This window comes from Delphinapterus leucas, chromosome 13 (genome assembly GCF_059928025.1).
Source record: "Delphinapterus leucas isolate spDelLeu-1000000601 "Yukka" chromosome 13, BTC_Dleu_Yukka2, whole genome shotgun sequence".
Lineage (NCBI taxonomy): Eukaryota > Metazoa > Chordata > Mammalia > Artiodactyla > Monodontidae > Delphinapterus > Delphinapterus leucas.
In genome coordinates this window covers 36,522,535-36,539,583 of record NC_143141.1, presented here as the reverse complement: position 1 = coordinate 36,539,583, position 17,049 = coordinate 36,522,535, and the positions used below count along the sequence as shown (strand labels likewise).

The 17,049-nt window shown below is 37.7% G+C and overlaps 1 protein-coding gene across 1 annotated transcript; it reads right to left on the bottom strand.

Moving 5' to 3' along the window:
* Positions 1 to 1,242: 1,242 nt before the first annotated feature.
* On the bottom strand, positions 1,243 to 16,917 carry FBXO48 (F-box protein 48). The gene is made up of 3 exons (XM_089923077.1): positions 16,819 to 16,917; positions 14,267 to 16,095; positions 1,243 to 13,828 (listed from the first exon to the last, which is right to left on the bottom strand). The coding sequence occupies exons 2-3, from the start codon at positions 14,570 to 14,572 to the stop codon at positions 13,667 to 13,669; spliced, it is 468 nt and encodes a 155-aa protein (XP_089779203.1). The 5' UTR covers positions 14,573 to 16,095; positions 16,819 to 16,917; the 3' UTR covers positions 1,243 to 13,666.
* Positions 16,918 to 17,049: the final 132 nt, after the last annotated feature.

The window sequence follows — 17,049 nt, the reverse complement described above, 5'->3', positions numbered from 1 at the left end:
AGCTCTTAGAGCCAACAACCTCAGAGCTTGCATTCATTACTTCAGTATAATATACTCACTACTACAGCTCAACCTCAAAGAGCTACAGAATCAGTGGAGGCACTGAACTGGAGATTTGGAGAACAAACCCATGGAAAATGAAATAATAGCCCTATGGAAAAACATCTACACGGAATAATGACTTGGACATTTTTTTTTGACAAAAAAAAAAGTTGGATTCAAATGTTCTTAATTGTGCCTTTCTAGATTAAGGTAGAAACCCTTTGGATGGTCAGGCCAGGGGTGGAGGATGGTCTAGGATGAGAATTCTCTTCATTGGAGTATTATGTTTCCTGACATCTTAACTTTCTAGCTGTAGAATCTGTTTGTCATTTTTGGATCGACAAATGTTCTCTTCCAGGAAAGACTCCACTCCACTCTCAGTCCATCCCTCTCACCTGGGATGGGCAGGACTAGTTTTAATTCTGTCATTTGCAACTAAAAGCGTTTGGACAAATTCTGATGTCTGAAATTTTCCAATCAGCAAACAGGGTTGAAATGAGCTCTTTGCTCTCTGACTCAAGTTCTTTGTCTGTCTAGGTTTCAATAGAAACATTGCTCCCTCTGCTGGCAGCCGGTTAGCATTGACCAGCTCTCAAGGATTGTGCGGCAGAAACAGTTTGAGTCAGACCTAGGGTCAGGATGTCTCTCCTCCATGTAAAAGCTGTTTGATACTACTCAAGTTACTTTGCGTTTATGAGCGTTGATTTTTGCATCTTTAAAATAGTAACGTTAAAAAGACTACCTTTCAAGACTGTTTTATGGGTAAATGGCCACATAAAAGGTACTTAATAAGTGAAAGGTATAAGACACTTTTGGAGAAGAAAGCCAGCTTGTTCAGCAAGTTTTTCAAAGTTGTAATATATGATCTTCAATACTGTTGGTTTTCTGGATCTGAGAAAACATACATGTGTTATGTCAACCTAAGAAGCTATCCTTATAGTGTATAGAATATTAACATAACATGTGTAAAGTTCTTAAAAATTCTCAAGTGAGAAATGCATAACTTAAATTATAGATGCCCCAAAGTCCTTTAATAAAATACAGTATGCATTCCTAATGAGAGTATTAGATGAAATAGAAATTAATGGATATTCCCCCAACATGATTATACATATTATATATGTATGACATATATATATATATATATATATATATATATATGATAAGAGAGGGAATGTTATGATGGAGAAATACTGGAAGCATTCCTACTGAGGTAAGGAACAATGCAGAGATGTTCACTGTTTAACAACATACTGGATGCATTAGTCAGTGTACTCATTAAAGTGAAAAAATATATATAAATATCAGAAAAAAAGGAAAATTCCATTTGCAAGTGATATAATAATACATCTGGAAAACCCAATACTGATATGAACAAAAGAATTCAGTAAGTTAGCAGGCTACAAAACTAACGTACAAAAATTAATAGTGTGTGTGCGTTTGTGTGTGTGTGTTTGTAATGGTAACCAATTAGAAGATAAAATAAGAGAAAATCCCATTTACAATAACAGCATAAAAGAGAAAAATACTTGAAAAATAAACTTAAAAAGAAATGTCTAGGAAAAATGTAAAACATTCCTGAAAGACAAATTCCTTGGTCTTGGATAAGATAACTTGACATCAAAAAGATGTAACTTACCCTTAATTTAACACTACTTCCATAAAATTCCAACAAGTATTTTTCTAGAAACTAGACAAATTGATTCTAAATTTGCATGGAAAAATGAACACACATATATAGGAAAATCTGTGGGAAAAAAGGGTCAGTGAGGAGAGATAACCCTGTTAAATACAAATACACTATAAATCCTCTATAACTAAAACAATATGGCATGAATAGATGGATAGATCAGGAACATAACTGAAAATTCAGAAATAGAACCAAGTAAACTTTATTAATGAGTAAAGTGGCATCTCAAATCACTGGGTTAAAGACAGACTTTATAAAAATGCTGTTAGGACAACTGCACAGCTATTTGAAAAAAAAAATTGGGATCCACAAGATACTTCATATTTCATACTTCAAATGACAAAATGAGCCAAAAATGCACTAGGAAAAAACCCCAAGTTAATTTATTCATAGTCTTGCTGTGGGGGGAAACTTTTAAAATACACTCATCATCCAGATGCAATAGCAGAAAGAATCAACAAAATTGACTATGTTAATAGAAAGAAGTTTTATGGAAAAAGCACTATAAGCAAAATCAAAAGACAAGTGACAAACTGGGAGAAATATAGCTGCAACATATACCACAGATAAAGAGCTAACTTTCCCTATTTACAAAGCACTCAGAAGTCGAGAAAAGCAAAGATTCAGACACACCAAAAATAAAAGCACCTTTAAACATATGAACTTTGTTTTGACAAGAGAAATGCAAATCAAATCTACAGTGAGAAAGTTCTTTCAGCTTTACTGTATGTTTGAAAAAGTTCATAATAAATCATTGCAAAAAGCTACATGAAGATATCATTTCTTACTAACAGATTGACGAGCGTTCAAAAGCTTGAAATCATACTTTTCTGTGATCAACGGAGTGAAATTTGGATCTGAGCTGGGGGTATTAGATGATATATAATTGTATGAAAGTTAAATTTCTTGGGTGTGATTATGGGGCTGTGATTTTGTAGGAGTGTGTATGTGTGTGTCCTGAGGAAAAACATACTGTAGTATTTATGGGTAAAGTATGAGGCCTGAAAACCTACTTTCAAATACTTCAGCTCAACGGAAGTGGTATGTATTTTTATCATAGACCAGTTCTATACCAGGGACATTTGGCAATGTTTGGAGACAGTTTTGTGTCACTACTGGGGAAGGGGTACTCCAGGCATCTAATGAGTAGAGGTCAGGGATGCTGTTAAACATCCTACAAAGTACAGGACAGCCCCCTAAAGAACCCATAATGTCAATAGTGCCAAGGTTTTGAAACCTGGTATAGATAAAGCAGATGTGGCTAAAGTTAACGACTGGATAATCTAGGTGATTGTACGATTATCTTATTCTTTCAAGTCTCTGTATGTTTGGATTTTTTCAACAAAACATTTAGGGAAAAGGTAAATTTAATAAATATATAATAAAAGAAGTCTAGGAGAGAAAAAAGAAGCTGAACTGATTAAAACAATAGGCCACACATGGAAAAACAATGGTAAAAATTCTTTTATTATTCTTATTCTTATGAGAATAACGAAAAGACAGAAAATTCTGCCTAATCTACTTATTGGCAACAAAAACCACAAGACATCACATTAAGTTGGGAAAATTTCAAATGTGATTTTTAGAAAACTTCTTTTATGTGTTTATGTAAATATTTTCTCCCAGGCTTTCACTGATGTTCAAATAGATAATTTTGTCCTATTAAAACTAAACCAAAACAAGCAGATTGGGAAACCAGCAGTCGGTTTCTTCTCTACATGACTCAGAAGACCCATAGCTGAAAAACAGGCCTTAGAAAATGGATATTAAAAAAATTTTCCTTGACAAGTTAATGTTTATGGTAACACAGCACAATTGGTGTGGTTTGCAAACCTCTAGTTTTATCTTATTTTACCATCCATTCTGCCTGTCAGGGACTAGGGAGGTGTTGGAAAAATGCGAAATGGGTTTATTAAAAAAGTGGGCTTATTTATAGCAGGGCTGAACACAAAAATGCTGAGCTTTAATCAGACCTGACTTGCATCCTTCATTTGTACTATGACCTTCTTTGGTCTCATTTCAGTCTCTGTTGTTCTTAATCTTTCTTCCTTTTCCCGAATTGTTTTACTGTGTAGAGTAATAATAGAATGAGTTGATTTTTTGGTAACACTTTGCACTGTACTTTCCACTCCCAGTGAGTCTTATTTCTCTGCCGCTCTCCACCTGTGAAGGCAGGCCTCCAGAGCTTTGTGGGGAGAGTGGATTTGGCTAAGAACAAAGGAGTCAGAGCTGCTTTGAATTTCAAAAGACTAAAAGAAAAAAAAAAAGCACAGAGGAAACAAAGGTTTTCATAGTCAGGCTTTCAATGCAAAGACCCAGGCACTTGAGAAGGGTGTTCTGAATTCCAAAAGATTCACTTTAAATAAATCTAGAACAGTGTTTACTAAATGAACTACCATATAATAGGAAGGATGCAAGGTACAACTAAAGTTCAGCATTCCCACTCAAAAAGCAATTGAGATGTTTGCCAGTTGGTGGAAAGAAGAAAATCAGAGAAGACTAAAGGATGTCTATATGGGGCGCCTCTGAGAGTCCTGCTCCTACATTCTCTGAGAGTGGAACCCCCAATCCCAGACATGTTTGAGGGATTTCGCGGCAGAACATTCTATATTTCTCCCAAAACCTGGGAGAACTCCTGTGTCCTATAACAGCATGAGGCAGCAGCAGGGGAGTGGAAAGGGGCATGCTGCGGGTGCTTAGGCAGAGTGGGCCTGAGAAGAGGCTGGGTTACCTTACAGGGTCATGGCTTCGTCAGCAACCATTTTGTGTTCATTGAGGGCTGTGGAGTTGGGGGGGGGATGGGACATGCTGTGACACCTAACCTTGCCTATTAAACGTTCTCCAGTCATTTCCAGGTTAACTCAGGCTCAGCACCTTACTCCGTCTTTCAGGGTTAGGGTTGCCAGGGAAAAAACAGATGCCTAGTTAAATTTGGATTTCAGATTAAAAAATGAACAATTTATGTTTTAGTGTAAGTATATCCTATTAAGTATAGTAAAATGATTTGTTGTTTATCTAAAATAAAAATTTAACTGGGCACCTTGTGTTTTTATTTGCTAAATCTGGCAATCCTATTTGGAGTTCCTCTTTCCTTTTTCCTTTCTCCTTCCCCTTTCCTGGCATCCAGGCAGAGCAGGAAGCTTGAGTAACAGCGTCAAGGGCAAAGCCTGTGGTTGCCCTTGCGAACCAAGTGAGGCCTTCACTTCTAACAGCCTTCTGAAAGGCCTCTTTCCCTGTGGGCAGTAGCTTTTCCTCACACTGTATCCTTTGTCCCTGTAATTTGCAGTCTCTTCTCTGGGAGTGATCAGGGCTCAGGGCATGGGTGTTCTCCCACTGCTGCCTTTGGCCCACTGCAAATCTTACTGCACTGATGGTGCTGTAAGAACTCTGTGGCATTCTCTATTTGGCTCCTGGTTTCGGTTGTCAATCCCAGGGTTCTACTTTGGGGTCCTTTTGCCTTATTTTTCAGCTACTTCTATAGCCCTCTCATGGAGCATGGGATCCTTTTCAATGGTCTCCTGCATGTCCTATTGAGCTGAGGAAACTTGAGGGTTACTTCTCTCTCTCCATTGCTTCTGGAAGTCCAATTATAAATATACTAAAGTTTTGTATTCTGACTCATAATCTCTAAATCATTTTTTTTAAAAATCATTTTTCTCTCTGTGCTTTGGCTCAAAACATTTTTCTATTGTTCTATTTCTCAGTTCACAAATGTCTTTTTTCTGCAGTGTTTTAATCTGCCATTAAACCAACATACTGAGTTTTCCTGTCTGCTGTTGTACTTTTTAGTTCTAGAATTTCCATTTAGTTCTTTTTTATTCTAGAATTTTCTGGTAAAATTCTTCATTGTTATCTCTTTTCTTCCATTTACTTGGACTTATTAAACGTAGTTATTGTGAAGTCCTTGTTGGCAAACTCCACTAATTCCCTTTGACTTGGGTCCTTTCTCTTGACTTTCCATCATTTAATTCTGTCTTTTAGTATGCCTGGTAACTTTTTATTGTATGTAGACTTTGTATATTATAACCTATAGAGGCTCCAAGTGATATTATCTTCCTCTAAAGAGGAAGTGTCTTCTGCTAGGCCCAGGGGTTTGCTCATCTTAATCAAATTAGAGATTTAGCTGAATTGAGGCTGGAGACTTTTTTGTGGAGCCCTCCAGGGGTTTAAACTGAGAACCTGGATGCTCACCTGGGCCCCTCTGTCACGTGGACCCCAACTCTAACTAGTTTCCTTGGCAGTGTGAGACCGTGTGAAAACTCTGCTCTGTTTCTCAGAGGCTCTCTGCTTAGCTTCTTAACCTCCAATTCTGCAGAGCTTCAGAGTTTGGCAAATGTCTTAAGACTTAGCTCTCCGCCTCTCCCTTCTGGTTGAGCCTTCAAGTCTCCAATTTTGTCTCTTCAGTCCTCTTGAGGCCACCCACAGCTCTGCTAGATTCCCTGCCTCCTCTGCCAAGGTCCTCTATCTTAACAAAGGCCAGATTCTCAGTTTTTTTGCATCACACCTGGAATTGCCAAATGTTTTCAGGGAAAAGAAAACTGCAGAATATCAACTTACCTCTCCAGGTCCATCCTTCTCCAGAATCTTGGTCCCTCTAGCTCTGGTAGCTTTGGCAACTCTCCATTATCTTTCTGTTGATGTTTTCTGTTTTATGTCTTTTCTACTTATTTGAGGCAGTAGCATTGCTCTTATACATCATTATTATATTTTTTGTGTTTTTTCTATCAATTGCTGACAGAGGTGTGATAAAATGTCCTACTGTGATTATGGATTCTTCTACTTGTTCTTGTAGTTAATTTTTATTTCTATATTTTCAGGCTGTATTATTAAATTCATACAAATAGAAAAGACAATCTTCATGGCGAATTGTGTTTTTTATAATTGTATAGTTTTGTAAAAAATACTCCAGTTATATATTTTTCCTTAAAGTTTGTCTGATATTAGATACATCAACTTTTTTCTTTTGTCAGTGTTTGCATAGCATATATTTTTCCATCCTTCTACTTAACACTTTTTTATATCCTTAAGTTTTGATGTGTCTCTTGTAAAATGCATATAGTTGAAAACAAGTCCCCCTAAAACTGAGTTCCTCTGCTGAGTTTATGATTAACCTCTCTATACAAAACTTTACTCCCTTTCTTGTCCCACACCTGTTCCCCTCAAGATTGAGGAGTACCAAAGAAAAGGGGAATGAAACTGAGCAGGACACTTTGGGGCCCTCTTGGGTACAAAAGCCCTTCTGTGTCTCCTGTTTCTTGTTTGTAGAAAAAAACTTTAGTCTCCAAGGCCTTCCCTGAGTTCTAAAGAGCAGGCACAGGCAGTTACTAATTAGGGAAGTGAGGGAATGCAGAAACAAAGGAAAAGCAGTTAAACAAGAAAAGCAATGACAATAATTCAGCAATAAAACAGAGTCCTAGTTCCTTCTCAAAGGATATGATAGATATCATAATCTATCAGATATCATAATCTATCAGATATTATAGATATCTAGATACCTACAAAATCTGATAGATATGGATATTTTTAAGTTGTTCTTCAGGAACTAAGGCTCCCCTCCCTCACTCAGGTGGAGGATGGTACTCCAGACTGGTTGGAACCAGAAAGTTGATGATTAAGATTTCTGAAAATCACCCTGTTACCCCACCACAAACGAATCAGAAGAAATTCATGCATCCTGAAACCCTCAACCCCAAATGTTGCCTTTAAAAATGCTTCCCAGAAAGCCATCAGGGAGTTTGGGTCTTTTGAGCATGAGCTGCCTGTACTCCTTGCTTGGCACCTGAAATAAATGCTGTATTTTCTTTCACCACAACCTGGTGTCAGTAAATTGGCTTTGCTGTGCATCAGGCAAGCGGACCCAAGTTCAGTTTGGTAACACAGTTAAAAAAAAAATCCAGTCTAATATCTTTGTCTTTCCATTGCAGATTTTATTATTGCCTTATACTTGGCATTCATTGAGATTTGTCCACATATTTACCACTTTTCTTGCTTTCTATTCATTCCTGTATTCCAACCAGATTAAATCTGGGAACATATTCTTTTTACCTTTTCAATATATACTTTAGTTCAAGTCCATTCATGAAGAACTCTCCCAGTTTTTGTTTTCCTGAGCATGTCTTTGCTTCACTTTTCTTCTTGAAAAGTATCTCCTCTGGATACGGAATTCTCAGTTGGTACTTTTCTTCTTTGGAAAGCTTTTTGAAGATAACAACCTTTTGTTCTTGTTAAGAAGAAATCATTCAATTATTGTTCATCCAATGGTAGTTTGTCCTTTTTCTTTGACTGCTTTCATTTTTCTCTTTGTCTTTACTTTTCAGCATATGTAGCTTAAGAGGGGGTATATATTTTATTTAGCATGTTTGCAGACTTTATGGCTTCTTGAATCTGTGACTTAAGGTCTTTCAAAAATTTGGGGAAGTTCTTAGCTGTCATTGCTTCAAAATTGCTTCTACCTCATTCTATCTCTCCTTGTCTTTTTGAACTCTAATTACACACGTATAGAGCTTCTCACTTCATTATAAATGTTTTTCCACTATTCTCTTTTCTGTATTTTTCATCCTTTCTTTCTTTTTGCCTCATTCTGGATATTTTCTTTGTACTTATCTTCAGATTCATTAACACTTTCTCCTCTCTTAGCTGTGCTTAATCTGCTGTTAAATCCATCTATTGCTTTCTTAGCATGTCATTTTACTTTTTACTTGTATAATTCCCATTTGGCTCTTTTTATTATTTCTCTGATGAAATTCTCAACTTGCTTTTTATGTCATTGGTTACCTCAAGCTTTGTTATTTTGGAGACTGCATCTGATAATTCCAACTGTGGGTCTTTTCCATTGTGTTTTTCTCTTTGATTTTATTCATTATAATGTCTCCTCATGTGTGTGTGTGTGTGTGTGTGTGTGTGTGTGTGTGTATGCACATCAGACACTGATTTTTTAAAATGCTTGTAGAGATAATATAAAGCCTAAAATGTTGATATGTTTCTCCAGGGAGAACTTTTTTTTTTTTTTTTTTGCTTCTGCCAGGTGTCTAGGGCATTATTCTTCTGGGATCCTCTCACTGCAGTTTCAGAGGTTGAGATGTTTTGAAGGTGCATGGTTTTCCTGTGAGGTACTATGTACTTCCAGGTCACTTCCATTCCTAGGATGCTGTCCTTCTGGGTCCCAAACCACAAGAAGGTAGATTACTAAGGAGAGGGTTTACTGGTTCCCTTTCTCTTAGTGAATCCTAGATTCTGCTCATTGTCCTCGTGGCCTTGCAGGCTTTCAAAATCTACTTAATCTCTCAGCTGCTCCTGCAGAAACTAGCAAATGCTTCATGGCAAGATTAACCTCAATTATTGACTTACCTCTTTGGTTCTCTTTCTTTCCCCAGAAACTGGTCCAATATTTCTTTTCTATCTTATTAGCTCTGGGATGCCTTCAAATAGATTAACTTCCCCCCCAGGTTTTCGAGTTGTCCTGAGTAGGATATCTTGTCAGAATTATCTGTTCTGCCATTAGTAGAAATGTAAGTTCTATATATTTAATATTAATTTCCCATAGATTCTCTTTATACTTGTAATGGGAGATGTTTCATGTTAGTCTTAGCCTGTCATGTTGTCTCAACATAAGAACAAAGTGCTGAATTTATAAAAGACACTTTACTCTAGTGGTTAAAAGCTTGTTCTCTAAAATCAAAGAGATTTGTGTTCAAATAGTAGGTTTTCATTTTCTTTTTATACTTATGTTTTAGATTACCTGGCAAAGAACTTGGTGATGATTTCCTATGCTCTTTAAAAATCTAATTAATTGTGAAGATGAAATTATAAAGTATTTAGCATAGGGCAGCCATGGGGGAATAATCTAGAAACACGTTGTTGAAAAAAGAAATCTTAGCTCCAGGGAAAAAATAACACTTTAAATAGAGAGATTTGGTGATTATCATCTCAAGCAAATGATCAGATTACCCTCTCACATTGTAAAGTGATCGGACATTATGTGCTTCTTAATGTAGTACAATAAGAAGTATATTACATCACCTATGTAGTCTAATTGCTGAATGTGTTTTACCTGAATCAGATCATAAAGGGAGAATAAGACAAATCAATTACAGAACATTCTATAAGATAACCAGTCTGAATTCTTAAAAAAAATCAAAAACAAAAAACAAGTCAATATCCTGAAAAAAAAAATCAAAGGGCAGGGAGATGCTTCTGGTTAAAAGAGATTAAAGGAACATAAAAAATGATATGCATATGTAAACCTTGTCTGGATCTTGAATTGGGGAAAAAAATCTATAAAAGATATTTTTGGAACCATTGGGTAAATTTAAATAGGGATTGTAAATTAGATGATATTATTGAATTAATATAAAAAAATAGATGTGCTGGGCTTCCCTGGCGGCACAGTGGTTGAGAGTCCGCCTGCCGATGCAGGGGACATGGGTTCGTGCCCCGGTCTGGGAGGATCCCACATGCCGCGGAGCGGCTGGTCCCAGGAGACATGGCTGCTGAGCCTGAGCGTCTGGATCCTGTGCTCCGCAACAGGAGAGGCCACAGCAGTGAGAGGCCCGCGTACCGCAAAAAAAAAAAAAAAAAAAAAATGTGCTAATGAAATTGTACTTAGGAGACTGTACTTATTCTTAGGAGATGCATGCTGAAGTATTTAGGAGTGAAGTATCACATCTGCAACTTATTTTCAAATGTTTCAGCAAAAATAAATAATAAATGTGGAAACGTTAACAACTGGTATATCTAGGTGAAGATATACATGTAAGAGTTTTTTGATGTATCTGTGGGGAGGAAGGTGATCTCCGCGTCTTACTCTTCCACTATCTTGAAGCTCCTCCCATGTAAGAGTTTTTTTGTCATGTATTATTACTTTTCTGGGGGTTTGAAATTTTTCAAAATAAAAAGTTGAAGGAACATTCTTGGCTCTTTCATTTGAGTTACTTGTTCTCAGATTAGTTTTTACTTGTTCAAAATAAAAATTTAATGAGCACCTACTATGTATTACTCTTACAGGTGCTGAGGAGTGGGGTTGAACTAGACAGATAAGATCATTCTCTAATTTTCAGTTCCTTCATGCATAAAATGGATATAGAGTTAGAGTACCCCCCACATAAGCACAATGCTTGGGGCAGAGTAGGCATTCAATAAATGTTGGCTATTGTAATTAATCAACTTTGTCCATTGTTGACCTAATTTCATCCATCTGATGGTTTTGTTCTTTCAACTCTACTTTAAATAAAAATGTGTGATCTTCCATCTTATATATTCTTCCCAAGCCATTTCCTAGTGTTAATACTCATCTTATTTTTGTTAATATTATTAGGGTACTGGAAGTTTTGGAGAGAAGATATCATGTAAAGTCAAAGCAAAGATGAAATTAAACTGGTTAGGGGTATATTTTTCAAATTAGGCTTCTATACATGACTATTCTAAGGTCTAAAGTTTATATTCCCATAGATTTTATTAATGATTATCTTGGTTTAAGATTGGGTTATAAACTAGAAGCAACTAAGGAAAGGTTTCTAAAAACAAACAAACAAACAAAGAAACTAGGTCTTGAGCTGATCAAACATTATACAACATTGGAAATTCTTTAATCCTCTATCCCCAATAACCTTAACTCTTTTTACAAACTGTGCATATGTAACATGTTATTTATCTCTGAGTGAAAGCACTCCTTCCTTTCATTCTACTCCACACACACATGTCCTCAGATGCCAATGGCTTGGTCTGATAAATGTACAATTCATTCTAAGCCCATTCTGTAAATTTGTCATTAAGTTCCAAAACTTTCCTTTCAGTGTAGACTGTGATCATAGTTTATAACTTATTATACATAAAATTATTTTAGTGGTATAATACTAAAACAAAAAACAAACTAAAGAGTATTCATATAACAAAATAATACTTAAGACTGATTGGGGTGACCCAATAATTAAAAATAAGTGAAACTTTTGGGTGAAGTTTATTTGCAAGTGTTTATTCAAAGAATTTAAAAAAATATTTCAACTTTTCCTATTTTTCTCTTACAGCTTTTGAGAAAACAAGAATAATTCTTCATATATTAGCATTAATATTAAGCATCCCATATATCTTATAGGTTGTACATTGCATTTCAATACAATCTTATCCACTAACAATATGTTAAATTATTTTTATTTTACATTCTGGGTAGGATTAAAATAAATAATATAGAAATAATTTAACAAATCTTTATGGAACTATGTTCCAGGTTTGGGAACACAAAAATAAATAAATGGACCCTGCTATTAAGAAGCTCACAGCCTAAAAGGGGAGATAGACAAATAAAACAGACAATTTAAGGTAGTATGCAGCTTTGAGAATGGTATGCGCAAAGAACTAGGGGAACCTTAAGAGGGTCACTTAATCCAGAATGGTAGAAGTTTGAGATGGTTTCCAGGTCGGGATGACATATTTTACAAAAGAATTTGCCAAGAAAAGAAGTAATGGTGGGTGAGAAGAAGAACATTCCTATAGCAGGGATGACTGAATAGTCCTAGGGACTGGACTGCCTGATCTTCAAGGCCCCTTCCAACCCCAAGAAGGCAGTAGGAGACACTCAATCATCATCTACTTGATCCAACAAAGGGAATTTGTATAGAGTGGGGCACCTTCCTGATATTTGCCTATTCGTGGAATACCGATTTCCTGGACTCACTTTTTCATGCTATAGAGCACCACTTAAGAAGAAAATCCCATGCTAACTAAAGGTTTTGTAGACACTTCACCTATGGTGCTGATCACAGATTCAGAATGAAGAATCTGGAATAGTGAATATTATATCATCTACTTTTAAGAAAAAGAGAATGAAAGTTAAAGACTCCTATAAAGCTCTAAACTTCAACAAAGTATACAGGTTTCTCGAAAATAATATTTTTCTTTCTCTTCAGTGTGGAGAAAACAGAAAGGAGCCGGTCCTTTGTCTTGGTTATCTACAAGGAGTACACTAGATGGTGCTATAAGGCTGTCAAAAAGAAGGTAAGTTTCACCAAGAAAAATAGTGTGGAGGTTCTGATGGCCGTTATGTGTGCTGAAAACTTTCCATATATTTTCAGTCCCTGAGAGCAATTCTAGGTTTGTAGGCAAGTAATGGGAATCTTAATCTCATAAGCTTTAGCCCTCTGGTCAGATTCATTTTAAATTAAACCACAAGTTTAACACAAAATGGTTTCAGTGTTTGACAATTCAATCTGATTCCACTGAAATGGAAATTTTAAAGTTATTGAAATACAAATTTATTATACATTTAAACATATTGCTATTAATTTCATTTAGGGAGTCTCCCCATGAGTCTAGTTATGTCTACTAATTAATAAATCTCTAGGGCTTCCCTGGTGGCACAGTGGTTGAGAGTCCACCTGCCGTTGCAGAGGACATGGGTTCGCGCCCCGGTCCGGGAAGATCCCACATGCCGCAGAGTGGCTGGGCCCGTGAGCCATGGCCGCTGAGCCTGCGCAACGCTCTCCCGCAACGGGAGAGGCCACAACAGTGAGAGGCCCACGTATCGCAAAAAAAAAAAAAAATCTCTAAGTCAGTTTCTTCAAATGGTTTCCTGAATTTTCAAATTATCATTAAGCAGAAAATATCAATCAAACTCTCTTATCATTAAAGTACTGCAACAGAGTAACACAAATACATGAAACAATACACTTTGAAATCACTCTATCAGTATAGTTTTTTTACATAAATAGCATTTCATGATTTTTCCACATTACAGTAAAACCAGAAACGTATTTTTAACTAAAGTGCAAAATAAAATCAAAGCTATATTTTTATAATATGTTCTACTTAGTTTTCTTTTAAATGTTAAATAGTAAAAAGGCAAACAAAAAAATGGACGGCTAAAGATATACCTTTTATAAACTAAGAGTCACTTTAGTTTTAAACTCTCAAAGTTAGGAGATCTGTGTGTGATTTTTCTGCTTATCTTTCCAGTTCTGCTTCTAGAATTTCCCCCCATGTGTCTGCATCCATTGGGTACATGATTTTTTCTGGTAGGCTGATAGGAGAACATATGTTGCTATATCTGCCACTTAGCCATTCATGTTTCACTTTACTCTTCTGGTAATTCCTCAGTAGTATTACCTGAAAGAGGTAAACCACCATTGTTAAAGAAGGTAGTCAGTGGTTGGTGAGTGAGTTTGTTTGAAACTAGAGAAGCTGATTGAGAGGGCTGAAAAGATTATTTACATCGATATACACACATATACTAATAAGTGTGTGTGTGTGTACAGAACAGAGTGACTCACAGAGTCTCCCGGGGGTTTTGGATAAGGTAGAGTGAAATGAAGTAGCTATTGTGGTTAACAGAGGTAAATGCCCCCAAAATGTAAAAAGATGGATGGGAGATAGCGTGGTTTGCAGGAAAAGAATAATAAAATTCAACTTTAACTCCCAAAGCCAACAAACTCTGTATGTCATTCTGGATATGAAATCCTCCCTCTTCCAAGCAGAAGGTAGGCTTGGGCTCAAACTGACCACCATATTGTCAAGAACACTGCAGACTCCATAGGTTAAACTTACCCTCCAGGGATAACCACTCTCTAGATCATCATCTATCTCTCTTTGGCATACAGCTCTCACAGTCAGGCAATGAGGTTTCCACAAGGCATCGCTGTGTCTTATTGTGTGATTCCAGCTCCTGCATGTCACTGAAGCCCTGCACAAACTCCAGATGTCCAGCTGACTGAAAATTTTAAAAGTAACTTCTGGAGGCAGCAGTTCAACAAAGTTATTCTGACGCTCTTTTTTTTCCTTCTCAGCATCCACAGAGTTCAATTCTAGGTCAGAAACCCTTGAACTGTGGTTCCTCTTGGAGTTTTTCTTCATAGCTTGATGTTTTAGTGAATTATCCTCATAAGTAAGCTAAAAGGCAAAAGTTAAAAAGACTCACTCCCTTTAGGTCAGACTATAGATCCTACTCTGAGCCAGATACTTTCTGGGTATGATTTAATGAACTTTAACTTTCTTGACTTGAGCTTCTCAGTCTGTAAAATGGGGCCAATGATGCTTCTCTGGGGTGTGTTCTTGCAAGCATAAACAGGGATAATGTGTAAAACATCTAGCCCCACATCTGAATTGCATGTGGGAGGCACCCAACACGTGTTACTTCCTTTCTTCTTTTTAGACATTTTTGGTAAATGGGTTTGTTTCTAAATATTTGGGTTTTTTTTACTCCCAAAGAACATTATCTTAAAAAAGAGAAGTGATTCTTCACAGTCAGACTATAATTTATTTTTAGCAGTAGAAACGAATATTGTGAGAACACATTCGATTCCAAGTACTGATTGAAAATACTTTTGAAAAGTATTCGATTCTATTTAACTCATTAATATTTGTCTGTGGGAACCAATGCCTTGTCATTAAATTCTTCACCTACAGTTTGTGACTTAATCATAAACTTGATCAACTTTTAGTAGTTTATATAAGAATTGTTTATCTACTTACATCTAATGGGTAGGTGCTCACATTTGACACAAATACTAACTGAAATAGACAAGAAGTTGAGGTCTGGGTTATACTGACAAAATTTCAAATATTCAATAAGAGTAGTGTTTTAGAAATGGCTTTTATTTATTTATTCTTGGCTGTGTTGGGTCTTTGTTTCTGTGCGAGGGCTTTCTCTAGTTGCAGTGAGCGGGGGCCACTCTTCATCGCGGTGCGTGGGCCTCTCACTGTCGTGGCCTCTCTTGTTGCGGAGCACAGGCTCCAGACGCGCAGGCTCAGTAGTTGTGACTCACGGGCCCAGTTGCTCCGCGGCATGTGGGATCTTCCCAGGCAGAGCTCGAACCCGTGTCCCCTGCATTGGCAGGCAGATTCGCAACCACTGCGCCACCAGGGAAGCCCCTAGAAATGGCTTTTTGAAGCTACACTACATGCATAGTCAATTATGAATTAAGATAACAGTCACTGAGGCCATCAAGCAACAGTGACTAACAACTATAAACAATGTTTATAACTCATCGAGGTATAGCACGTGACTAAAAATTTAAAGTCCAGTTTCAGCTAATTTGCCTAAGGTGCATGGTGCAGGCTTCTGAAATCAGTTGAAAGCATGGAGCTATTTTGGCATATAAAGACAGTTCATATTTACTTAAAATCAGTTTATTCCATTTTGCACTTCCTTTTATAATGAGGGGTGCCATCACAGGAGAGGTTTCAGATACAGCTAAATACTTCTTCTAGCTCAGCTAATGACAAATTCCCCTTTCCAGATGTGCTACTCACCTATATGTTTCTGTACTTGCCAAGACCACAGACGATCCCATTCATTTGGTGGTTTATGGTCCAAATTAGTTCTGGTGGTTAGGATTTTAATGTCTGAGTTCAGCAGAGGACTTCCTCTTGAGAGTCTGGGTAAGTAAGAAAGCAAACTGGTAAAAACAAGTTCATGAGTCAAGTTTTTGTCACCCCCACCCTCCTGCCCCATTAATATAAATCAAAGCCAAACTACTCTATCTCATATTAGGAAAAAGTTACTGTGCATTTAAATGCACATTTGTTACTTCTCCCAAGATCTCACTGGGGATAAAATGCGTCCTGCCTTTACCGTTAAACCACAGGAGGCAGATGAAAGCTTTTGAACTTAACAGATGGGGGTGCCTTGGTGAGGTTCCTAAAATCCCACTAGACATTTTTCTTCTTTTAAGTCCAGTTTTGCCTGGATGCCTAGAAACCTATCCTCTTCTGCCCCTTCTTCTTTCTGAACCAACCTTTGCTGAATTACCTCTCTAGTTAGGTGACAGATCGCCCCTCTTTCGGGTGTCACACGGAGGGAGGGATCGGAAGGCAGCGCAGACGCCCGGCTCTCGGGGAGCCCTCACCCCCTGCGGACCCCGCAGGTTGGAAGGAATGACCCCACGTCCTTTCTGAGCCACCCTCCTGGCGTGTCCCGCCCAGACTGCATTTGCCGGACTCCAAACCATACGGGGCACTGACAAGTAAACAACAATAACAACCGTCAGCACCAAATGTCACCGCAGCTCCGGCCGGCTAAGCGGACGCTTGTGCTAGCGCCAGGGCCGCGCCCCCGAGCACGCCCGCCCAAAGTCAGCCGGAAGCGAAGACCCTCCTACCTACTGGGCCGTGGCGACCTCTCCTTCAACGATTTAAGCCTTCCGGACTTCGAACCCTTCCCGTTCAAGTCCCTCACGTCCAGCCCACTCTAGCCCCGCCTTGCTGACTAGTATTTCGCACAGGCGCAGAGAGGAGCGCGCATTGCCTCTTGGGATTGGTAGTTTTCCCAGGGCGTCTCAGCTCGGCAAGCGAGGAGAAGTGGAGGCGCCACGGACTACAAGGACCGGTGT

What these genes read in the sequence shown, in the direction of transcription:
- FBXO48 (XM_089923077.1), bottom strand. Translation starts at nt 14,572, where the DNA reads ATGAAGAAAAACTCCAAGAGGAACCACAGTTCAAGGGTTTCTGACCTA. An exon ending in AGAGTGGTTATCCCTGGAGG is followed by an intron (nt 13,829 to 14,266) that starts GTAAGTTTAACC and finishes TACCTCTTTCAG; the next exon opens with GTAATACTACTGAGGAATTA.